Below are 26,448 nucleotides of genomic sequence, written 5' to 3' on the forward strand. Positions count from 1 at the left end.
AAAAGTCACTTTTATCCAATATACCCCACTTTGGGAAGCATTAGTTTAACTGAAAAGCTTTACCAGATAATACATCAATTTGTTCTTCATTTGCCATATTTTGAAGCACTTTCCCCCCTCCCCTTTATATTTTCTCTGGCACCTCCCTTATAAATAATTTGGGGTTCCTATTGGGATCTAGATTTCCGGTTTGTGAACTAGATTAATTGGGTAGAAATGCCCATGGAAGCATCAACAGAGCCGCGGTGGCGCAGTGGTTCGAATGCAGTACTGCAGGCAAATTCTGCCCAGTGTCAGGCGTTCGATTCTGACCAGCTCAAGGTTGACTCAGTCTCCCATCCTTCCAGGTTGGTAAACTGAGGAGCCAAATTGTTGGGAGCAATAGGCTGACTCTGTAAACCTCTTAGAGAGGGCTGTAAGGGAGCAGCCCCCAACCTGTTGAGCACCAGAGACCAGTTCCACGGACTGGAGGGGGCATGGTTGCTGCCTGCATCCTGCAGATGTGGCTTTGCTTGCTTGTGCGGCCTAGTTTCTGGCATGCCACGACTCAGTGCCAGTCCACGGTGGTTTGGGGACTCCCGCTGTAAAGCACTATGAAGCGGTATATATGTCTTAAGTGCTATCGCTATCTGGGATACGAGTGTGTAGTTCTGACCCCTCACAGGACGGTAATTAGGAGCTGGGTTATAATAACAATATCCTGTCCGTCATCTGATGTAAATTGTGACTTGGCAAAGCTTTTCTCGGATTTCTCGGCCCTGCTGCTTGAGATTCTGCAAGATTTGATTACTTTCGTCTTTTTTTTTTTTAATTTGATTTATATGCCGCCCTTCTCCGAAGACTCAAGGCGGCTTACAATGCGTTAAGCAATAGCCTTCATACTTTTGTATATTTATACAAAGCTTATTGCCCCCACAAATTGGGTCCTCAATTTACCTACCTTAGAAAGGATGGAAGGCTGAGTCAACCTTGAGCCTGGTGAGATTTGAACTTACAGTAATTGCAGACAGCTGGTGTTAATCACAATGCTTTAGTCTGCTGCGCTACCAGGGCTCTCTGAAGGAGAGAAAGGGCTCCAGTGAGGGCAAAGAAATTGCATGAGATTTGGCAACATTTTAAATGATGTTAAATGTTTCCTCACCCCGCCCCCAAAAATATTATTTTAGAAGTCCATAGGCAACACCTAGAGATGTTTGAGGGGAACTGGCATTTGGGGTTCCTGCTCTCTGCTCTGATCAACGGAGCCACAGTCCAACTTCTCCCAAGGCGTCCTGTTCTGACATTTTCTGTCCTGTTCTGACATTTTCTGCTGCCTTTCTCAGAAGAAGAAAAACAAACAAGAAGCCATCTTTGGAGTAACCCCCAAGCTCTTGTAGGGACATTGAGCCTGTCTGTTCAGCTGCAATCTATTGGGGAGAACCTGCTAAAACGTATCTTGGTTAACAGCCTGGAATTGAGATGGTGATAGATGTAGAATCAAAAAAAATAAAAATAAAATAGAATTTTTATTTTTTATTTTTTTTGTCTGCCTTCAAGTCAAATCTTGATTCTTGGCAACTTGGCATGGAGAGGTTCATGCCGTTTCCTAGGTAACGTTGCAGAAGTGATTTGCCACTTCCTTCTGGGATATAGATAGATAGATAGATAGATAGATAGATAGATAGATAGATGGATGGATGGATAGATAGATAGATAGATAGATAGATAGATAGATAGATAGATAGATAGATATAGATAGATAGATTCTTCAATTAGGACTGAGAGTGGGTGAATGCCCAGAGTCCCCTAGCTCAGGGGTGGGCAACTGTGGCCCTTTTACAACCTGTGGACTTCAACTCCCAGTGTTGCAGGAAAAGAAACGGGACCAGGCCAAGCTCTTCAATGCAGGAAAGAGTTTATTGTGCACTGTTCAAACAGCCCAAAGGCAAACAAAAGTTTGAACCCCGATGGCTTCTTCGGGCCATGTATTTATACAATTTAAAGGCAGAGTCATTACAGAGAGTGATACATTTCACACGTAGAAGCTGCCCTTTCATCTATCTCTAAGAAAGGAAATAACAATCCTCTTCTCACATACTCAGGTTTTCTGCTCCGGAGCTCAAGACATAACAAAGGGAGATAAGAGGCTTGGGGACGCCTCAAGAGCAGTAAAGGAAGCAGCACTTCTTATCTAGGGATATACATGACATTTGGGATGCAATAAACAGTAAACAGCAGAATATATCTGTTTAGGGTCAGTTTGCCCTTTTACAATTCTGTACCTACGTCAAATACCTTTTGCCAGCTTAGCACCTTGGCACGGAAGAGGCACTTCTGTCTTGACCAAAGATTTATGAATTATAATATTTGAATTTTGTCCCAATATCGGATCTTAGCCTAGCTCACCAGAATTTCTGAGATAGCTCAGGAATTCTGGGAGTTGAAGTCCACAGGTTGTAAAAGGGCCACAGTTGCCCACCTCTGCCTTAGCTGTCTATGTCCAGAGTCCCCTAGTCCCCTAACTTCCACAGCTGAGAGAGGTCTAGATCAGTGATGGCGAACCTATGGCATGTGTGCCGGAAATGGCACGCAGAGCCATCTCTCCAGGCATGCCAGCCGTTTCCCGTTGCTCTTCCAGGTTCGGTCAGCTGGTTAATGTGTGTGTGGGAACGCCAGAAACCGGAACAGAAGCGAATGCGAATGCACACGCCGGGAAGCTGGTCTTCCGGTTTTTGGTGTGCGCATGTGCGCTGGCCAGCTGGTCTTTGCATGCACACACGCATGCGTACCAGAAACGGGAAGACATTTAGCAACTGATTCATATTTATGATGGTTGCGGTGTCCTGTGACCTTCTGACAAGCCAAGTCAATGGGGAAGCCAGATTCACTTCACAAAAGATATTACTAACTTCACAACTGCAGTGATTCACTTAACGACTGTGGCAGGAAAGGTCGTAAAAGGGGGCAAAATTCACTTAACAACTGTCTCGCTTAGCAGCAGAAAATTGGGGCTCAATTGTGGTCGTACGTCGAGGATACTACCCGTCTTGTCATAAATCAAGGACTATCTGTAGACCATTCTGGGTCTTGGGATGAGAGGTTGGCTTAAGAGTTTCCCAGGGAGTTTCTGTGCTCTCGGGGACAACTATGATCTGGGTCTCCCCACTCCTCCTTCAGCAACTTCACTCCTACCACACCCTGATTCTCATGAACAAAGTTAAAGTGGAGAGAATCGGAGCTTCCACTAGCCAATTAAGGAAGTAGAACATTTCTCAAAGAACGAAACAAGACAATGCCGTAGGTCCAGTGTTGGTGAACCTTTTCGGCACCGAGTACCGAAACGGGTGTGTGCGCACAGGGGAGCACTGGAAAGGAGAAGAGCAGCTCCCTGGCGCGCATGCACGGGAGTGCCGGAAACTAGAACAGTTCCCCCTTGTGCATACATGCGCCAGGAAGCTGATCTTCCAGTGTCTGGTGCGCGCATGCGTTCTAGTCACCTGATCTTCCGGTTTCTGGTGTGCATGCACATGCGAAGACCAGCTGACCAGCATGCATGCATGCACCGGAAACCGGAAGACCAGCTTCCCAGCGCGAGCATGCACACTAGGGAGCTTCTCTTCCGGTTTCTGGTGCTCCACGCATGTTGACCAGCTGGCCTGCGTGCATGTGCCTGCCAGAACCCGGAAGAGCAACAGGCAACAGCTGGCGTGCCCAGAGAGATGGCTTTGCGTGCCACTTCCAGCACACATGCCATAGGTTCACCATCACTGCCGTAGGAGTTAAGAGCACAAGAGGGATGACAAAACAGTAGCAGTCTGAATCCAGATAGCAGGCAAAGCAGCTAATGTTAAAGTGGCTTGTTCATCTGAGCCTGCATTTAAAATGTCTCATTGGCCGTTAGATCCCCTAGCACCCACCCCCCAAAAAAAACCAAAAGGAAAAGGAAGGACAGAATGCAACGCATCTGAGAGCCAAGAAAGAGAACATTTCTTTGTACTGACAATAAATTATATTAAACCATGATGTCAGATGGACGACCCTTTGCTGCTCTATTTCAGATGGGAGTGAAAGTTGGAGGGTGGTTATTTTTTGTGGTGGTTATTTTCGTTTTTATGGTTATGTGGTGCTCCGGTTGTTTGGCTCATGAGATCTCAAAGGGCATCATGACTTCTGTAGATTACCTCGAGCATAAATGACCAGACTCAAAATTATCCTATTTTGGACACATTCTGTGAAGACTCAGCTGTCTGGAGAAGGCTCCTAATGTTGGGAAAGGTGGAAGCAGGAGAAGACCAGTAGCAAGAGGAGTGAGTTGTCGTCCGGCGAGTTGACCTCAGCAAGTTGGTTATGGCGAGTTGGCCATGGTGTGCTGGAGTAGATCAACATTAAGAAAATCTATTTATGTGGTTGCTAGGAGTTGAGAAGGGATGCGGTGGCTCAGTGGCTAAGATGCTGAGCTTGTCGATCGAAAGGTTGGCAGTTCAGCGGTTCGAATCCCTAGTGCCGCATAACAGAGTGAGCTCCCGTTACTTGTCCCAGCTTCTGCCAACCTAGCAGTTCGAAAGCCCGTAAAAAAATGCAAGTTGGTGCATTTTCCCCCTTTGGTGGGAAGGTAACAGCGTTCGTTGTGCCTTTGGCGTTTAGTCATCTTCGGACAACACTGGCTCCTCGGCTTTGAAAAGGAGATGAGCACCACCCCCTAGAGTTGGTTACGACTAGCACATACGCGCGAGGGGAACCTTTACCTTTTAGGAGTTGAGAATGACTTGATGGCACATAATCATCATTTGTCCCCAAATAGGACAAAAATATAGGGGCATAGGCAGGGTGGATTTGATTTAAATCGAGTTGATTTAAATCACAATTTAAATTATGATTTAAATCACTAGAAAAAAGGCTTGATTTAAATCAACTCGATTTAAATCATAATTTTTAAAGGGCAACTGTCATCTCTGCTACTCCTTTGACCCGCTGTTGACTCACCGATAGTCCCAGTGTTGCAGAATATACAGCCTCATGCTACATAACTAAGCTCCATTTCATGCTGAATAAACTAAATTATTTCTGTATCTTAAATAGAAAACTATCTTACGATAGATTTTTACCCTAAAAGTTTTTTATTAAAATAAATTCGATAAAAATAAAAAAAATCCGATTTAAATTAAAAAAATCTGATTTTTTGATTTTTTTAAAAAAATAATTGATTTTTATCCACCCTGGGCATAGGGAGAACAGCCCAGCCTCCCATAATGGCAACTAGTTCCATGGCAGCCACTTTTTAAAGAAAGGAAATCTCCCCACAGATAGTCCCAAATGTGCTTTTTTAGGACGCAACTGTACTTTGTTTTTTCGTTGAAGGCAGGATAGTGGGGAATGGAAGGGTTTATATTCTTTTCAGACAGCTGGTCATTTGCATCCTTTTAAAGGGTCCTTGAAACACTTGGGAGGTTTTTCTGTATCTCCAGGGTCATCTGAGTAATGCAAACGGTTCCTGTAGTCCGCTATTTTTCCTCCTCTGGAAATCCATTCCTACTCACCATTCGAAGGGTGCTCATCCCAAATTGTATAGCTCAGGGATGGTGAACCTATGGCACGCGTGCCGGAAGTAGCATGCAGAGCCATCTCTCCAGGCATGTCAGCCATCACCCGTTGCTCTTCCGGGTTCTTGGCATGTATATGTGCGCAGGCCAGCTGGTCAACACGCACGCGGGAGTGCCAGGAACCGGAAGCTGGTCTTCCGGTTTCTGGTGCTTGCATAGACGCCGGCCGGCTGATCTTCGCATGCACACAAAAAACTGGAAGACCAGGTGATTAGTGTGCAGGCATACACCGGAAACTGGAAGCTCAGCTTCCTGGCATGTGTATGCACACCGGGAAGCTGCTCCTCCGGTTTCCAGTACTCCCCCTTGCGCATGCTCCCGTTTCGGCACTGGGTGCCAAAAAAGTTCGCCAATACTAGTAGAGCTAAAATTCTTTTGCTTCTCATGAATGATGTGGGAGTAGGAATGGATTTCCAGAAGGGAAAAAAAACTGCAGACTACACAGGGCCGGATTTAGATGAAAAGAGGCCCTAGGCTATTCCACTTATGAGGCCCTTTCACCTATAGTGAAAGTGTAATTTTAATTTTGCTAACAATTTGAATGTAGGCCCCTCTTGATCTTGAGGCCCTAGGCTGAAGCCTAGTTAGCCTATAGGAAAATCCGGCCCTGAGTCTACAGGAACCAGGAGCACTACTGAGGACACAGATAAACCACAAGCGCTTCAACGACACTCTAAAAAGATGCAAATGACCAGCTGTCTGCAAGGAATATAAATCCTTCCATTCCCTACCCCCCAGTCAGAGCTGAAGAAGCTTCTTAGATGAGAAGTGAAATGTCTTCAAAAGAAAAAAACAAAGTCCAATTGCCTCCTGAAATAGCACCTTTGGGACAACCATGACCTGGGTGACTGAGAATCTCTACAGACTCCCCACAGATATTTCGCACAAGTGTCTGAAGACTTGTCCAGAATTGCTACCTTGGCCCCCAGCATCTACACTCCATACATCTGTGGCAGGGGTGAAATCTACTTACCTTCCCAACCGGTTCGGAAGTGCCCGCTTGGGCCCCCTGTGCATGCACAAACCCTTCTGTGCATGTGCAGAGGGTAAAAAAAGGTTACTTCCTAGTTTTAACCAGGAAGTAAAAACGACCGGATGGGTGGGCGGAGCCTCGTGCCACCATCGCTACTGTTTCAAACCACCAGTCGCCATCACTACCGGTTCGGCCGAACTGGTCCAAATGGGAGCATTTCACCCCTGATCTGTGGAGTGTACATGCGCTTCTGTGTCTGAAGGAGGACCAGAGTCGAGGTCACCCTACTACAGTGGTGAGTTGCCCCCGGTTCACACCGGTTCTATAGAACCGGTAGTAAAATTGGCGGGAGGCTCCGCCCACTGGCCCCGACATAATCTAAACGCTTCTGCGCTTGCGCAGAAGAGCGCGCGTGCAGCCCTGCAGCGAACCGGTAGTAAAGGTAAGTAGAACCCACCCCTTCCCTATTATTACAGTAACGTCATCACCACCCACCTTTGGGCTAAGAGGGGGACTGATCATACATCATCCAGTAGGTTTATGAAACATACAAAGAATGGTTGAAGGAATTGGGTATGTCCAGTCTAGTAAAAAAAAGGACTAGGGGTGATATGATAGCAGTGTTCCATTATCTCAGGGGTTGCGACAAAGATCAACCTATTTTCCAAAACACCAGAGGGAAAGATAAGAAACAATGGATGGAAACTAATCAAGGAGAGAAGCAACCTAGGACTAAGGAGAGATTTCCTAAAAGAGAGAACAATCAGCCAGTGGAACGCCTTGCCTTCAGAGGTTATAGGTGCTCCATCACCGGAAACTTTTTAAGAAGAGATTGGACAGCCACTTGTCTGGAATGATATTGGCCTCCTGCTTGAGCAAGGTCCCTTCCCAACTCTGTTATTCTGTTTCCAGTGGTTGAAAGTGGACTAGAAGCTGGGTCTCCCAATCCAGCTCCTTCAGGATCACTTCAGGCTGGTATGTTTAAATTCAGCACGTGGAGGAAATTCTTACATACACAGGAAGCAGAGGTGGGTTTCAGCAGGTTCTGACCAGTTCTGGAGAACCGGTAGCAGATATTTTGAGTAGTTCGGAGAACCAGTAGTAAAAATTCTGACTGGCCCCGCCCCCATCTATTCTCTGCCTTCCAAGTCCCAGCTGATCAGGAGGAAATGGAGATTTTACAGTATCCTTCCCCTGCCACGCCCACCAAGCCACAGAACCGGTAGTAAAAATTTTTGTAACCCACCACTGATAGGAAGTAAATAAACTAACACCATTCCATTAATTATAGCCACGTTTCAATGGAAATAAAATGAATTTGCCATCTTGGCGCCCCTGCTTCTCTGCCTACCCTCAGCTTAGAGGTTGTCAGCCCCCTGGGACAAAGATGGATCCTCTTGGCTACTGATTACAGCTTTCTTTGCAATATGTTAGCTTCCCATTCATTATCACTGTTTTAATTGAAGCAATGTTTTTTTTTTTTTTTTTTTAAAAACAAATCAAATCAAGTGGGGACAGAGAGTCCCGTGAAGACTTAAGGAATTATCTGTGACTAATTGGTGCCTGGAGACAAACACCATGGGGAATCAGGCCATTCAAAAGGAAATTGGACTGCATTTCTTAAGTACAGCCAGTCCTCGACTTACGACCCCAAGTGAGCCCAAAATTTATGTTGCTAAGTGAAAAATTTGTTAAGTGAGTTTTGCCCCATTTTCTCACCACTTTTGTTAAGCGAACCACTGCAGTTCTTAAATTAGTTAACAAGGTTGGTAAGTGATTCTGGATTCCCCAATTGAAAAAGGAATCAAATTGAATCGAATAGAATAGAATAAAATAGGAATAAAACAGAATAGCGATAGGGATAGGGATAGGGATAGGGATAGGGATAGGATAGGATAGGATAGGATAGGATAGGATAGGATAGGATAGAATAGAATAGAATAGAATAGAATAGAATAGAATAGAATAGAATAGAATAGGAATAGGAATAGGAATAGGAATAGGGTAGGGTAGGGTAGGGTAGAGTAGAGTAGAATAGAATAGGAATAGGAATAGGAATAGGAATAGGATAGAATAGAATAAGGGATAGGATAGAATAGAATAGAATAGAATAGGAATAGGAATACGAATAGGATAGAATAGAATAGAATAGAATACGAATAGCAATAAGATAGGGATAGGACAGGATAGGATGGAATAGAATAGAATAGAATAGAATAGAATAGAATAGAATAGAATAGAATAGAAATAGAAATAGAAATAGAAATAGAAATAGAAATAGAAATAGAAATAGGGAATAGGGAATAGGGAATAGGACAGGACAGGACAGAACAGAACAGAACAGAACAGAACAGGAATAGAATAGAATAGAATAGAATAGAATAGAATAGAACAGAACAGAACAGAATAGGAATAGGAATAGGAATAGGATAGGATAGGATAGGATAGGATAGGATGGAATAGGGAATAGGATAGGATAGAATAGAATAGAATAGAATAGAATAGAATAGAATAGAATAGAATAGGAATAGAATAGGAATAGGAATAGGAATAGGGTAGGGTAGGGTAGGGTAGAGTAGAGTAGAATAGAATAGGAATAGGAATAGGAATAGGAATAGGAATAGGATAGAATAGAATAAGGGATAGGATAGAATAGAATAGAATAGAATAGGAATAGGAATACGAATAGGATAGAATAGAATAGAATACGAATAGCAATAAGATAGGGATAGGACAGGATAGGATGGAATAGAATAGAATAGAATAGAATAGAATAGAATAGAATAGAATAGAATAGAATAGAAATAGAAATAGAAATAGAAATAGAAATAGGGAATAGGGAATAGGGAATAGGACAGGACAGGACAGGACAGAACAGAACAGAACAGAACAGAACAGAACAGGAATAGAATAGAATAGAATAGAATAGAATAGAATAGAATAGAACAGAACAGAATAGGAATAGGAATAGGAATAGGAATAGGATAGGATAGGATAGGATAGGATAGGATAGGATGGAATAGGGAATAGGATAGAATAGAATAGAATAGAATAGAATAGAATAGAATAGAATAGAATAGAAATAGAAATAGAAATAGAAATAGAAATAGAAATAGGGAATAGGGAATAGGGAATAGGGAATAGGATAGGACAGGACAGGACAGGACAGAACAGAACAGGAATAGAATAGAATAGAATAGAATAGAATAGAATAGAATAGAATAGAATAGAATAGAATAGAATAGAATCTGGAAGGGACCTTGGAGATCTTCTATCGAGCCCCTGCTCGAGAAGGAGGACCTATACCATTTCCGATAAGTAACTTCTTAAAAAACCTCCAGTGATGGACCACCCACAATTTCTGAAGGCAAAGCTGTCCCGCTGGTTAATTGTCCTCCCTCTCAGGAAGTTTCTCCTCAATTCCAGGTTGCTTCTCTCTCTGATTGGTTTCCATCCATTGTTTCTTGTCCTGCCCTCTGATTCAGTTGTCAAGCATCCAAATATAAACCATGTGACCATGGAGATGCTGCAACAGTCATAAGCATCCCTGCGTTCAGGTGATTTCCATTCAGATGCTTGACAACTGGTTCCTATTTATGACGGCTGCAGTGTCCCAGGGTCACATGATCACTTTTTGAGACCTTCTGACAAGCAAAGCCAATGGGGAAACCAGATTCACTTAACAACGGTGTTACTAACTTAACAACTGCAGCAATTCCCTTAAAGAGCGTTGGCAAGGAAAGTCGTACAATGGGGCCTAACTCACTTAACAATTTTCTCACTTAACGACATAAATATTGGGCTCCATTGTGGTCCTATGTTGAGAATTACCCCTACAGGATCCTTCCTTCCTAGCCGCCAGTTAATTGAGATAATATTGATCCATTTCTTTTCAGGAAGCATGAATTGGAAGCCTAACCACCACAAGATCAGCGTCGTGATGACGCCGTGGTGGCGCAGTGGTTAGAATGCAGTACTGCAGGCTACTTCTGGCAACTGCCGGCTGCCAGGAATTCGAGTCTCACCAGGCTCAAGGTTGACTCAGCCTTCCATCCTTCCGAGGTCGGTAAAATGAGGACCCAGATTTGTTGGGGGACAATATGCTGACTCTGTAAACTGTTTAGAGAGGGCTGTAAAAGCACTGTGAAGCGGTATACAAGTCTAAATGCTAGCGCTATTGCTATCATATCAGCCGCAGCAGCCTCTCCTACAATCCCGGAGCGCCAGTGGTGGGTTTCAAAAATTTTTACTACTGGTTCTGTGGGTGTGGCTTGCTGGGTGTCGCATGGCTTGATGCAGAGGTGGGTTTCAGCAGGTTCTGACCAGTTCTGGAGAACCGGTAGCGGACATTTTGAGTAGTTCAGAGAACCGGTAGTAAAAATTCTGACTGGCCCCACCCCCATCTATTTTCTGCCTGCCAAGTCCCAGCTAATCGGGAGGAATTAGGGATTTTGCAGTAACCTTCCCCTGGATTGGGAAGGGAATAGAGATTTTACAGTATTCTTCCCTGCCACGCCCACCAAACCATGCCACGCCCACCAAGCCACACCCACCAAGCCAAGCAACGCCCAGTAAGCCACACCCACAGAACCGGTAGTAAAAAATGTTGAAACCCACCACTGGCTCGGTGGGCATGGCTTGGTGGGCGTAGCAGGGGAAAGATACTGTAAAATCTCCATTCCCTCCCCATTCCATGGGAAGGTTACTGCCAAATCCCCATTTCCTCCCAATCAGCTGGGACTTGGGAGACAGAATAGATGGGGGTGGGGCCAGTCAGAGATGGTATTTACCGGTTCTCCAAACTACTCAAAATTTCCACTACCGGTTCTCCAGAACTGGTCAGGACCTGCTGAAACCCACCTCTGTGGAGCCCCCCAGGCAAAGACAGGTGGAGAAATCCCAAAGTTGGAAAGGGTCCTTTGAAGGTCATCTAGTCCACCCCCGCCCGATGCAAGGATCCTGAACATCCTTCTGGACCAACAAGCCGTCCCTGTCTTTTTCCCTTGCTGCATTGTCCTTACCCACGGACACCCGGGAGCACGGGCTTGTTGAGTTTGCCAATGGTGTGGGTGTGTCGTGTCGGGGCAGGGCAGGGCCAAACGCAGAGTGTGACCCTCCGGCGACCTAGCTGGTGGGGGTGGGAGGAAAAAAAAAAAGAAGAGGAAAAACAAGAGACGGGTTGAGCCCAGGGGTGAAATCCAAAATTTTTCCCTACCGGTTCTGTGGGCGTGGCTTAGTGGGCGTGGCAGGGGAAGGATATTGGAAAATCTCCATTCCCACCCCACTCCAGGGGAAAGGATACTGCAAAATCCCCATCCCTCCCCACTCCTGGGGGAAGGATATTATAAAATCTCCATTCCCACCCCACTCCAGGGAAAGGATACTGCACTATCCCCATCCCTCCCCACTCCTGGGTGAAGGATATTGCAAAATCTCCATTCCCACCCCACTCCAGGGGAAAGGAAGGATATTGTAAAATCTCCATTCCCACCCCACTCCAGGGAAAGGATACTGCACTATCCCCATCCCTCCCCACTCCTGGGTGAAGGATATTGTAAAATCTCCATTCCCACCCCACTCCAGGGAAAGGATACTGCACTATCCCCATCCCACCCCACTCCAGGGAAAGGATACTGCACTATCCCCATCCTTCCCCACTCCTGGGTGAAGGATATTGCAAAATCTCCATTTCCACCCCACTCTGGGGCCAGCCAGAGGGGGGTATTTGCCAGTTCTCCAAACTACTCCAAATTTCTGCTACCGGTTCGTCAGAACCTGTCGGAACCTGCTGGATTTCACCCCTGGTTGAGCCCAATCTAACCGGTTGGGGTGGCCGAGTTGAGCCGCCTGTTCCTTTAATTTGCTCCGTTCCTCCCCGTTCCATAATTGGGCAACCGCATCCTCGCAAGCCAGGACCGCGTGGTTCTCTCGGGGGAGGAGGGCGCGCTTGGAAAAGGGGGGCTGACGCAGAAATTCTCCCTCCCTCCCATCTCAGGTCTCTCTCTCTCTTTCTCTCTTCCCCACCCCACCCCTCCGCTCCCCAAATCCACCCGCCAAAGCCTCGCCAAAGCCGCCGCGATGTCCTCGGAGAAAACAGGTGAAGAAAAGCGCCCTGGAAGGCATTGGAGTGGAGGGGAGTTGGGGGGGGGGGGAGAGAGAAAAAAAAAACACGCGGGGGAAGGGAATCGCGCGTGCGTGCGTGCGTGTGTGCCACGGAGGACCCTCCCCATCCCCCCCACCCTCCCCAAACCCGGGCGGGGGGGGAGGAGAAAACCAGCCGGAGCGCGCGGGGCTTAGCAAAATGCCACGCGTGTTTTCCCACGCGAGGCCGGAGGTGCATTGGCGAGGGAGGGGAGGAGAGAGAGAGAGAGAGAGAGCATGCACCGGGAAGAGGGGGGGCGGGTGCATTTTAAAAGGGTGCATTTTAAAGTGTGGTTGGGAAGAGGGCCCGCTGCTAATGCCCCGTAAGGGAAAGGGCTCTGCTCCCGGTCCGCAGACGGTCTGGGATGCAGCTACCGACCCAAAATCTAATATGTGTATATTTGTGTGTGTGTGTGTGTGTGTGTGCGCGGTTGCATCCTCTGCAAGGAAGTGCCGCACGTGGCGTGCAGGGATGTCGCCCCAGGGAAAGCGGTTTGGGGTGGGTGGAGTGCAGAATATCGGCCGCCACTTACCGCTTCCCCTCACCCGCTCCAAAAAAAAAAAAAAAAGCGTCCTTAACCGGGATCTGCGAAATGGATAAGGCCCGCTCTTGCGACCTGCGGGGGTTTTATTTACCTCACGTCGCTTTTGTCTCGCAAAGCGGCGGGAGATCAAAGGAGCCCAAAGGTGTGCTTGGAGGCGAGAGGTGGCAGCCTGAGGAGATGTTGGCGTGGATGTCATGGATACAAGGGGGCTGGCACATGTATTGTGTGCCCGTCCGTGGCACACACACACAGAGAGAGAGAGAGAGAGATGCGACGTTGTGTGTATGTGTGAGAGAGAGAGGTGAAACTCTGTGACAAAAACAAAACAAACTCATGTTTTTACTACCTGGGTGGATCCCAAGCTGTGACTCTTACCGTCCAGATGAATGGGAGTGGTGCGGGGTTTAACTTGGGATGTGCCTTGAAGGGTGTGAAATTGTGTGTGTGTGAAATTGTGCAGGTAGGGGAGAGCCACACAATGGGGATGATGTCATGATTAGGCAGAGACCTGGGGAAAAAAACACACACAAAAAAAACAAAACCCCGGAGCATTGGGTTTAAGATATCATAGGAAATTGTCATATGCTTGATTGTCGTCCGTCCGGGTACCCAAATAATGCGGGAAGCAGACAAGGCTATGGTGTTTTTTTTTGGTGTGGGAAGCAGATGGCATTTGGCCGGGCCTATGTGTGTGTGTGAGGAATTGGGTAGGACCATCTGTTTGTGCAGGATTTGGGATTTCGAGCAAGTGGGCGCTGAGGTTGTCCTGGGTGTGTGTTGTGTTTTGGATGTTGTTGTGAGCATGTGGACGCTGAAGGGGCTGGGGGGGAGCGAGGGGTTTGTGAAAGACATCTGGCAGCCTGGAAACATTTGTGGATAGTTGGCCCCGGGCGTTTGCAAACATGATAAATGAAAACATAGTTGGCGAATTCTCGGTTTAGTGCGTATGCAGGCTCGGACTGTATGGGTAAGGCATGGTTTTGATATATTGTGAGAACCTAGACAACGGGGGCTGAGTGAACAAGCCAATCTTGTTCAATGTTTGGCACACATCTGGGTCCACGTGGGCGTTTGGGATGTGCAAATGGATGTGCACCTTAAGAAGGGAGTGAGGGAGAGGACCTTAGGTCAGCCTAAAGAATTGGGAATCCATGCATCTTAAGTGCCTTATGAGGAGATGTTGTTGAAGAGAGTGCAAAACCTGTAAATGTCGGGAAGAATCTTGCTGGATCAGGCTAAGACTTAGCTTAGTCCATATCTTGTTTTTCCTTGGGCAGAGGTTCCCACTTCCAGACTTGTCTTCCTGCAAGTTGATATTTGGAGGTATGCTCTCCCCAAGCCTGGATCTAATCACCCCAAATCTCCATCCTATAGAACAGAGGTTCCAAACTTTTTCTATACCCCGCACCCCTAGAACGCTTCTGATATATTCTCACACTCTGCGGCCTGTTTTCAGCTGGGAGAGTGCTGCAGGAAGACTGGCTTGGACTGGGTTACAACTACCGTATTTTTTGGAGTATAAGACGCTCCGGACTATAAGGTGCACGCACCTACCTTTTTTAGTGAGGAAAACAAGAAAAAGAAATCTAAATCTGCCTCTGCCTCCCAGCAATTTTGCCTCGTTGCAGCAAACAGCCTGCTTTACTTACATTTTCGTTTTCGGCATAGCTTGATAAGCACAAGAAGAAAAAAAAAATCTGCTCCCAGCAATTTACCTCCTTGCAGCAAGCAGCAGAGGCCCGTGCAAAACAGCTGGGGACAAAAGAGCTGAAAGTCTGGAGGCCGATCCAATCAACTTGTGCTAATTAGGCTCTGCTGAAGCTGAAACCAGCTGTTTCTTCTTGCTGCTTGCTGCAAGGAGGTAAACTGCTGGGAGGCAGAGGCCAAAGGGTGGGGGCCAGTAGGTGGGCGGGGTTACATTCGGTGTATAAGACACACCTAAATTTTCACCCACTTTTAGGGGGAGAAAAGATGCGTCTTATACTCCAAAAAATACGGTATATGCATATAATTATACATATACACTGTAGTTTTGAAACTTCTAAACCCATGTTTTCGTACCCCCTGGAATATCGTCTTGCACCCCCAGGGGGTGTGAGCACCCCCGGTTGGGAACCCCTGCTATAGACCAATGTTTCTCAACCTTGGTAACTTTAAGATCTGTGGATTTCAAATTCCATAGGAGAAGTTTTCTGACAGTTAGAACAATTAACCAGTGGAACGAATTGCCTCCAGAAGTTGGAGGCTTTTAAACTCCAAAAGCATTGGAGGCTTTTAAGAAAATATTGGATAGCCATTTGTCCAGAATAATATATGGTTTCCTACCATTTGTAAGGGGACGTGGTGGCTCAGTGGCTAAGACGCTGAGCTTGTCGATCAGAAAGGTTGGCAGTTCGGCGGTTCGAATCCCTAGCGCCGCATAACGGAGTGAGCTCCCGTTACTTGCCCCAGCTTCTGCCAACCTAGCAGTTTGAAAGCATGTAAAAATGCAAGTAAAAAAATAGGGACCACTTTTGGTGGGAAGGTAACAGCGTTCCGTGCGCCTTCGGCGTTTAGTCATGCCGGCCACATGGCCACGGAATTGTCATCAGACAGCGCTGGCTCTTCGGCTTAGAAACGGAGATGAGCACCGCCCTCTAGAGTCGGGAATGACTAGCACGTATGTGTGAGGGGAACCTTTACCTTTTAACATTTGTAGTACAGAGAGTTGGGCTAGAAGACTGGGCTAGATCCCTTCCAACTCTTGTTATTCTGTTAATTCCCCAGCCAGCTATGGAATGCTGGGAGTTGAAGTCCATATGTCTTAAAATTGCCAATGTTGAGAAATATTGCTGTAGGCCCTTGGTTGTCCCGTTATCCATGAATTTATCCAAGATCTTTTTCAAAGAGATCCAATTTAAATGGCCACCATCAAGCCTTGTAATGATTGCCACAAATTAATTATGTTCTGTGTGAAGATGTCCTGCTTCCTTTGGTCCCTCTTCTGAATCTCCTTCCAACCCTCTGCCTCTCCTGTTTTAAGAGACTGAAAACCTTCTCCAAACTAGAGGTGATTTTGTACATCTTGGCCAGGTTCTAGCCTTGGTCATCTTCCTTTCCCCAATCAAATTGTCCCATACATTCAAGATATTTTCTCATTAGAAGATATATTTCAACTCCCCCAATAGTTTTGGTTGCCCTTTCCTGAAATTCTTCCAGCTCTGTTACATTCTTTTATTAAGGAAGCGACCAGTGGTGGGTTCTGCCCGGTTCTGCCGAGCCGGTAGTGGTGATGATATGATGTCACCGAACCGGTTCTCTTTGTTAGGGAGCTGCCCGCCACCGCGTTATTCTTACCTTTTATTTGGCCCTGCCCCCAATCTATTTGCTGCCTCCCGAGCCCCAGCTGATTGGCTAGAAGGAAAAAAAACTGTTTAAACTCTTGCCGCGGGGCTTCAAAGGGCCGCCCTATGGCTGATCAGTGTTAAAAGGCAGTATGGTGGTAGACCGGTGCCTCAAAAAACAAATAGGTAGACCAGTGCCTCCAAAAACAAATGAGTAGACCAGTGCCTCCAAAAACAAATGGGTAGACCGGTGCCTCCAAAAACAAATGAGTAGACCAGTGCCTCCAAAAACAAATGGGTAGACCAGTGCCTCCAAAAACAAATAGGTAGACCAGTGCCTCCAAAAACAAATGAGTAGACCAGTGCCTCCAAAAACAAATGGGTAGACCGGTGCCTCCAAAAACAAATGAGTAGACCAGTGCCTCCAAAAACAAATGAGTAGACCAGTGCCTGGTAATCCGGTGCCTCCAAAAATAAATGAGTAGACTGGTGCCTCCAAAAACAAATGAGTAGACCAGTGCCTGTTAGATCAGTGCCTCCAAAAACAAATGAGTAGACCAGTACCTCCAAAAACAAATGAGTAGACCAGTGCCTGGTAATCCGGTGCCTCCAAAAATAAATGAGTAGACTGGTGCCTCCAAAAACAAATGAGTAGACCAATGCCTGTTAGACTGGTGCCTCCAAAAACAAATGGGTAGACCAGTACAGCTCTGCAAGCAGTTAAAAGCCTGGTAGACCAGTACCTCTGCTAAATCCTAAAGAATTGTCACATGACCATCAAACCACACCCACAAAATAAGCCACGCCCACAGAACCGGTAGTAAAAAATTTTAGAACCCACCCCTGGAAGTGACCCTATATTTGCATAACATAAGATTCACCTTATCGGTCAGATGGGTGGCATATAAATTTAATACATTATTTAGATAGGGGGATTTGACATTATCACTGTGCTGTCCTCTGTGACTTCCAAGATTCTTTTCCTAGTTCATTATAGACCACACAGTGTGGATTAGGATTTAGGGGCCCATTTTCCTGAAACTAATTGGCAGTTGTCATTTGCTGGTCCATTCACTTAGTTTATAGATAATTTTTGCAATTGCTTGTGAGCTTTACTGCCCAAAATAGTTTAGTGTGTGTCTGTCTTGAAATTGTCAGAGGCAAGAAACCATGAGCCAAGATAGAGTTCAAAAACACAGCGAGTTTGTTCGGTGCAACCTGTTCACAAAAAATCTGATCTACCAATAGACTAGACTAGACTAGACTAGACTAGACTAGACTAGACTAGACTAGACTAGAATAGACTAGAATAGAATAGAATAGAATAGAATAGAATACTTTATTGGCCAAGTGTGATTGGACATACAAGGAATTTGTCTTGGTGCATAGGCTCTCAGTCAATAGTCAATGCAAATTGGCGCCAGATAAGAGTCTATGGACTTCAAGGGGAGATGGACTTAGGTCTCGTTCAGGGGCATAGCGATGCTAGACTGATGATGTGTTTGACCCCGCTCTCTAGCTCAGCCTCTGTTCATCACCTATAGAAATAGGTCTACTCACTAATCATCCGCAGTGGTTGGAATGCAGTATTGCAGGCTGACTCTGCCCACTGCCAGCAGTTCAATTCTCACTGATTCAAGGTTAACTCAGCCTTCCACTTTTCTTTTCAAATCTTTTATGGTCAGTGCACAACATATGTACAATGAGATTGGTTGAGCTCCCTCGGTGCACCCCCCCTTCTGAAGACAGAAAATCCCTAACCCAATAAATCATATTAACAAAATACCCAGTCCTATTGCACCAGTGTGAACATGTTTACACGTTGCACCGGCCCTGCAAGTCCATCATACTACGTAGTTATGATGTTATTTTGCATTCAGGGGTCTGACAGCCCATGGATAAAAACTGTTCTTCAGCCTCTTTGTGCGGCTGGCTATGCTTCAGTATCTCCTTCCCGATGGTAGGAAGGTAAAGAAGTGGTGACCAGGGTGGTCCCTGAGTCGTCCACTACCAGCAGTTCGATTCTCACTGGCTCAAGGTTAACTCAGCCTTCCATCCTTCCAAGGTCAGTAAAACGAGACCCAGATTGTTGGGGGGGGGCAATATGCTGACTCTATAAACCACTTAGAGAGGGCTGTAAAGCACTATGAAGCAATACAAGTAGTCCTGGACTTACGACAGTTCGTTTAGTGACTGTTTGAAGTTACAACAGCGCTGAAAAAAGTGACTTATGACCATTTTTTCACATGTATGACCGTTGCAGCATCCCCATTATCATATGATTTACATTCGGATGCTTGACAGCCAGTTCACATTTATGATGGTTGTAATGTCCCGGGGTCATGTGATCACCTTTTGCAAACGTCCAACAAGCAAAATCAGCGGGGAAACCAGATTCATTTAACAATCGTGTGACTAATTTAACAACTGCAGTGATTTACTCAGCAACTTGTGGCAAGAAAAGTCGTGAAATAGGACAAAATTCACTTAACGTATTTCACACTTAGCAAGAGATTTTGGGCTCAATTGTGGTCGTAAGTTGAGGACTACCTGTATATAAGTCTAAGTGCTATTGCTATTGCTGAGTCAAGATGGTTTTTGAATAATCACACGTGAAGTTCAGGATATACACAAACAATACACTACTCTGCAACTCAACGTCCTTGAACTTCTACCCTGTTTCCCCCCAAATAAGACATTCCCTGATAATAAGCTCAATTGGGCTTTTGCGCGCATGGCAATAAGGCCAAGTGCTTATTTCAGGGTTAAAAAAAACATAAGACAGGGTCTTATTTTGGGGGAAACACGGTATCTCGTACATAAGGGTGACACTTGCACAACATCATAAAAAGATTTGAGTGTGTGTAATCTGTAGCACTTTGAACTGTCCTTAGTATTTCTCATCATAGGATTAAATGTTTTGACACTTGAAAAAAACGGAAGCAATCCATGGTTAGCCATCACCCTAAGAAGCTCCGGATGCATTTTCTAGAAGCCAGACATAGCATGCAAGAAACCTATTAAAAAGTTTGCAAGGCTGATCCGTTATTGGAATCCTGTACCTTCCAAAGACATATTCAGAATCTCAGAGAATCAACTAGAGATCATTTGTACTGGAGAGGAAGGAAAAGGGATCACATCATTAAATACAAAAGCCCAGTTTAGCAGTAGCCCTTAGACTGATATACCGCTTCGTAGTGCTTTACAGCTCTCTCTGAGAGGTTTACAGAGTTAACCTATTGCTCCCCCAACAATCTGGGTCCTCATTTTACTGACCTCGGAAAGATGGAAGGCTGAGTCAACTTTGAGCCGGTTAGGATCGAACTCCTGTCAATGGACAGAGTTAGCCTGCAATACTGCATTCCAACCACTGCACCACTCCGGCTCTTTAGTTTGGTGTAGGGGTTAAAGCACAAGGCTAGAAACCATGACTTTTAGTCCTACCTTAGCCATCAAACTCTGTTGGATAACTTTGGACCAAACATAAGGAGACTCTGAGTTCTAATCTTACCTTAGCCATAAAAGCAATTGAGTGACTTTGGGCCAGTCCTTCTCTCTCAGCCCAACTCACCTCACAGGGTTGTTGTTATGCGGAAAAGCAGGCGGGAGGAGTATTGGGTATGTTCATTTGGGTTAGTTATAAAAAATAATAAATATGAGATGATTAGATAGATAGATAGATAGATAGATAGATAGATAGATATGGATGGATAGATAGATAGATAGATAGATAGATATTGATTGGTAGATGATGGATGGATGGATGGATGGATGATAGATATGGATGATAGATATGGATGATAGATAGATAGATAGATAGATAGATAAATAGATAGAGATTAGTAGATGATAGATGGATGGATAGATAGATATGGAAGATAGATAGGTAGGTAGATAGATAGATATTGATTGGTAGATGATGGATGGAAGAATGGATGGATGATAGATATGGATGATAGATAGATAGATAGATAGATAGATAGATAGATAGATAGATAGAGATTGGTAGATGATGGATGGATGGATAGATATGGAAGATAGATAGATAGATAGATAGATAGATAGATGATAGATATGGATGGATAGATAGATAGATATGGATGGATAGATAGATAGATTGATAGATAAATATTGATTGGCAGATGATGGATGGATGGATGGATGATAGATATGGATGATAGATAGATAGATAGATAGATAGATAGATAGATAGATAGATAGATAGATAGATTATGGATGGATAGATAGATAGATATGGATTGGTAGATGATGGATGGATGGATGGATAGATAGATATGGATGTTAGATAGATATGGATTGGTAGATGATGGATGGATGGATGGATAGATATGGATGATAGATATGGATGATAGATATGGATGATGGATGGATGGATGGATAGATAGATAGATAGATAGATGATAGATAGATGATAGATGGATGGATGGTTGAATGAATGGATGGATGGGATATATAGATGTAGAGGATGGATGGATGAGATAGATAGATAGATAGATAGATAGGCCTAGTTAAGTAGCTTATTGAATACAAGAGATTTAAGCCCAAACTTATGATTCTGTTTAAATGGATGGGATATATAAAGAGCTTTACTTTTCTTGGATTGCGCCTTATAAACTATAACAGTTTTTCGCGTGGTAGCAGAGGAGAAATGAGAAAAGGGAGAGGATGGGAAACAACAGGGACCTCGTAAGTGTTGGCTCTGTATTGAGTCATCTTTCATTTATTTATCCACTGCATCATTTTAATACTTTTGAGATAAGACCAGTGGTGAAATCCAAATTTTTTTACTACCGGTTCTGTGGGAGTGGCATGGTATGGCTTGGTGGGCGTGGCAGGGGAAGGATACTGAAAAATCTCCATTCCCTCCCCATTCCTGAGGGAAGGATACGGCAAAATCCCCATTCCCTCCCCATTCCTGAGGGAAGGATATTGCAAAATCTCCATTCCCACCCCACTTGGGGGCCAGCCAGAGGTGGTATTTGCCAGTTCTCCGAACTACTAAAAATTTCCGCTACCGGTTCTCCAGAACCTGTCAGAACCTGCTGGATTTCACCCCTGGATAAGACCATTCTATTCCGGAACAGGTTTCCACAAAGGGGCCTGTTTTAATCACTGGAATCCTTATGGCTTTTGTATTTGCTAGATCTCACACATACCCTCTTCCCCCTCCGCCACTATCACCAGTCTCCTTGTATTATATGTAACTTTTTAAAAAATGAGCTGATCCATTTACACGTCTCTTCCCCTTCCCTCCCCTCCCTTTCTCCCGCAGGACACTTTTCCTTTTCCTCTAGAAATAGAAAGCAGGCAGAATCAAATAGGATGACCTAAAAAAAAAAAAAAAGTATCAAACTAGTTGACCAAAATGAATTCACTCTCTAGAGGGGTGTCCTATTTTGGCGAAAAAGGGGGTGCAACTGTCTTGGGAATGTGGGTTGCCATATAGCAGCTCCTATGATCTGTGTGTATGAGAGAGAGAGAGAATATGAATTAGAAATGTGGTTTTTCTTTTCTCTAGTTACATCCCAGAAGCTTAATTTAGACGATGTGCATTTGTTGTTTGCAGAAACTGGCAATGTAGAAGAGAGGGCTCCCCAGCGATGTTAATTTGTCCGTGCGATATTTATATATATCAAGCCTCCTATCGTTAATTAATATTTTAACACAAAATACAAAGTCTAGCTTGAGTTGAGCTCAGCTGCTGCTGATTTCATGGACGTGACCGTGTTGTGTTTGGGAAGCAGCGAGGGAATTCTCTGGCAGACATTGTTAATAGCAAGCGACAACGGATGGTATTATTTAGGATTAACCGTTCACCGAAAATTCAACTTAAATTTCGACATGAGGAGGGGGAAACAGTTGACCTGGAGATGACTGGAAGCAAACTGCATGTAATCCTCGACTTACGACCACAGTGGAGCCTGAAATTTCTCTTGCTCAACAGACATTTTTTAAGTGAACTTTACCCCATTTTACGACTTTTGCTGTGACATAGTTATTAAGTGAATCGTTGCAGTTCTTACGTTAGTTACAGGGTCGTTAAGTGAATCTGGCTTCCCCATGGACTTTTGCTTGTCAGAAGGTTGCAAAAGGAGATCCCATGACCCCGGGATACTGCCACCATCATAAATATGTGTCAGTTGCCAAGCGTCTGAATTTTAATCATGTGATCATGGGGATACTGCCTTGGTCGTAAGTGTGAAAAACGGTCATAAGTCACTTTTTTCAGTGCCGTCGTAACTTTGGACAGTCACTAAATGAATTGTTGTAATTGAGGACTACCTGTAGTGATATCTCTAGCACAAATGATGATTAACTGTCACAGAACTGGGATGGGTAGATGGGTCCTTATAGCCTGTAATAATGACTGAGGCAAAATACATGGTTTGACATAGTATGTTCAACCTATAAATTCCTCCCTTGATATTTGAGATTTTGCAACTTACCTGGAGCTACACATGAGCATTCCTCGGCCCAGAAAGAATTCACAACCCATGAAAGTTTGAGTTTCTCAGTGCATTGATGAGAATAAATTTTCCATAGAATCTCTGCAGCTCAGGATTGAACTGTGGAAGTGTGCTCTGAGCTTGGTAGTTTCTTGCCAAGGTTTCATTACACAACTACAGTAAGTAACACTATCAGTGTGAAGGACCACGGGGTTTGCTTCCTGTTTGTGTACAGTAGTTTGCCCTGCCAGCGTTGTTCCAGATGTGATTTCAGACAACTCGGCCATCAGTAGATACATGGAGATAAATCACGTTTACACACCATTCAAAAGAGGCGATCAAAAGCTTAGAAGGAAACCGAAAGACCAAAACAAATCCTCTCCTGCAACTGATACCCAGATAAGCGAGGATTAACACCAGACAAACAATCAAGTCAAAAAAATACCCAAAACAAGGAACTACCGAGGAGAAAAATCACACCCCCACTTAAGTGAATCACTGTAGTTGTTCAGTTAGTAACGCGGTTGTTAAGTGAGTCTGGCTTCCCCATTGTGTGTCAGAAAGTTGCAAAAGTGGTCACATGACCCTGGGATACTACAACTCTCATAAATACATGTCAGTTGCCAAACGGTTGTATTTTGATCATGTGACTATGGGGATACTGCGATGGTCGTAAGTGCGAGGCCTGGTCACAAATAACTTTTTTCAGTGCCATTGTAATTTCAAACGGTCGGTAAATGAATGGTTGTAAGTCGAGGACTACCTGAGGTAGGTTTTATCTACCTGTTTTGCTTGCATCTGCCCAGCATCTGGTGTGTCTTTTCATTTTCATCAGGCTGAAAAATGAGATTGAAACGGCTGCACAATAAGCCATGATAACTCCAGTTCCAGGTCATGAAAATGAAATGAAAATTCACCTGTGAGACAAATTGATCGCGTTGATCTGAGGCAGGTCCTTCTATCACAGGAATGTGACAGGAAAGAGAGCTTCACGGTGGAAGATTACAAGCTCGCTTAGTCCAGCATTCAGAGGTCTGGCCTTTAAAAACAGCAAACTCCACTGTTGTGAGTTCCTTTATCTTTGTCACCTCTCCGTGACGGTATTAAATGCCCTGCTGCTTTGAAGCTGAAGGATTTGGCTTAGTCACCATGGCCCATCGTTTATTATTACCCATCTGCAGCAAATATTGCCTTACATTGGAAGTAGTACAGTATGGGATTGGTTCCATGTTTCTGGGTGATTAATCACGCTATTTCCCTAAGGGCTGCCACAAGTGCAGAGAAGAGCAACTAAGACGATTAAAGGCCTGGAGACTAAAACACACAAAGAACCATTGCAGGATTTGGGTTTGGCTAGTCTAGAGAAAAGAAGGATCAGGGGGGACACGATACAGTGTTCCAATATTTGAAAAAAGGGCTGCCACAAAGAAGAGGGGGTCGACTTATTTTCCGAAGCACCAGAAAGCAGGACAAGGAACAATGGATGGAAACTAATCAAGGAGAGAAGCAACCTGGAATTAAGGAGAAACTTACTAACAGTGAGGAAAATTAACCAGTGGAACAGCTTTACCTTCAGAAGTTGGGGGTGCTTCATCACTGGAGGTTTTTTAAGAAGAGACTGGACAATCACTTGTCTGAAATGGTATCGGGCAGAGATGAGTTTCAGCAGGCTCTGACTAGTTCTGGAGAACCGGCAGCGGAAATTCTGAGTAGTTCGGAGAACGGGTAGTAAAAATGCTGACTGGACCCCGCCCCCATCTATTCTCTGCCTCCCAAGTCCCAGCTGATCAGGAGGAAGTAGAGATTTTGCAGTATCCTTCCCCTGGAGTGAGGAGGGAATGGAGATTTTACAGTATCCTTCCCCTGGAGTGGGTTGGGAATGGAGATTTTACAGTATCCTTCCCCTGGAGTGGGGAGGGAATGGAGATTTTACAGTATCCTTCCCCTGGAGTGGGGAGGGAATGGAGATTTTACAGTATCCTGCCACGCCCACCAAGTAATGCCACGCCCACAGAACCGGTAGTAAAAAAAATTGAAACCCACTACTGGTATAGGGTCTCCTGCTTGAGCAATGGGTTTTGTAGAAGACCTCCAAAGCCCCTTTCAGCTCTATTCTGATTGAGATTGAGTTGAGGTTCCTCAATCATTGTCACCTCTCAGTAACAATAATTTAATATTCTGCTGCATTAAAGCTGGAGGGTTTAGTGTAGTCATTATGGGACATCATTTATTATTGCCCATCTGCAACCCAACGTGGCCTCAAGTATCGCCTTACATTGGAAATAGTACAGTACAAGTTACAACCATTCGCTTAATGGTTACAATGGCACTGAAAAAAAGTGACAGCCATTTTCACACTTACGGTCATTGCAGCATGGCCATGGTCACATGATCAAAATTAAGATGCTTGGCAACTGACTCATATTTATGACGGTTAGAGTGTCCCGGAGATATGTGAACACGTTTTGAGTCCTGCTGAGACGCAAAGTCAATGGGGAAGCCAGATTCACTTAACAATCATGTTACTAACTTAAAACAACTGCAGTGATTCACTTAACAACTGTGGCAAGAAAAACCATCAAATGGAGCAAAATTCACTTAACAGCTGTCTCGCTTAGCAACAGAAATTTGGGGCTCAATTTTGGTTGTAAGTTCAGGACTACTTGTATGGGATAGGTTCCGTGTTTTGGGTGCTCAATCACACTATTGCCTCAAACCCAAACTTGGCCCAAACTCAACAATGACAGGTGACATTTTTTCCAAACTGGGTTTCATATCTATCTTGCCAAACTGAGGAATCTACTATCTGTATCTAGAATAGAATAATAGAATAGGAGTAGGAGTAGGAGTAGGAATAGAATGGAATTGAACAGAGAATAGAATAGAATAGAATGGAATGGAATGGAATAGAAAAGAATGAATAGAAAATAAAAAAGAATGAATAGAATAGAATAGAATAGAATAGAATAGAATAGAATAGAATAGAATAGAATAGAATAGAATAGCAGAGTTGGAAGGGACCTTGGAGGTCTTATAGTACAACCTCCTGCTCAGGCAGAAAACCCTATACCAGTGACAGCGAACCTTTTCGGCACCAAGTGCGCAAACCAGAACGTGTATGCATGTGTGTGCATGCACATGCGCTGGAGCGCTAGAAACCCAGAGACCAGCTGGCCGGCGTGTGTGTGCCTGTTTTTAGGCCATTTTTGGCTGTTTTTCGGGCTTTTTTCAGGCTGTTTTTCGGGCCATTTCAGGCCATTTTTCGAGTTAAAAACAGCCCGAAAAATGGCTTGAAAACGGCCCAAAAATGGCCAGAAAACAGCCCTCAAAACAGCCAGAAAACGCCCCCAAAACAGCTTGAAAATGGCCCCAAAATTGGCCAGAAAACAGCCCAGAAAACAACCTGAAAATGGCCTCAAA

At 44.7% G+C, this 26,448-nt stretch overlaps 1 protein-coding gene across 1 annotated transcript in view; it reads left to right on the forward strand.

The window, feature by feature from the left end:
- The first annotated feature begins 12,411 nt into the window (after positions 1 to 12,411).
- The window catches only part of PRRT1 (proline rich transmembrane protein 1), a 43,130-nt gene continuing 29,093 nt past the window's right edge, over positions 12,412 to 26,448 (forward strand). The window contains exon 1 of the mRNA XM_034421463.3: positions 12,412 to 12,649. Coding sequence (XP_034277354.1) covers positions 12,631 to 12,649 — 19 coding nt within the window. The 5' untranslated portion in view covers positions 12,412 to 12,630. The remainder of the gene's footprint in view (positions 12,650 to 26,448) is intronic.

The sequence above is a fragment of the Pantherophis guttatus genome, chromosome 2 (assembly GCF_059756535.1).
Source record: "Pantherophis guttatus breed Tessera chromosome 2, ASM5975653v1, whole genome shotgun sequence".
Taxonomy (NCBI): Eukaryota; Metazoa; Chordata; class Lepidosauria; order Squamata; family Colubridae; genus Pantherophis; species Pantherophis guttatus.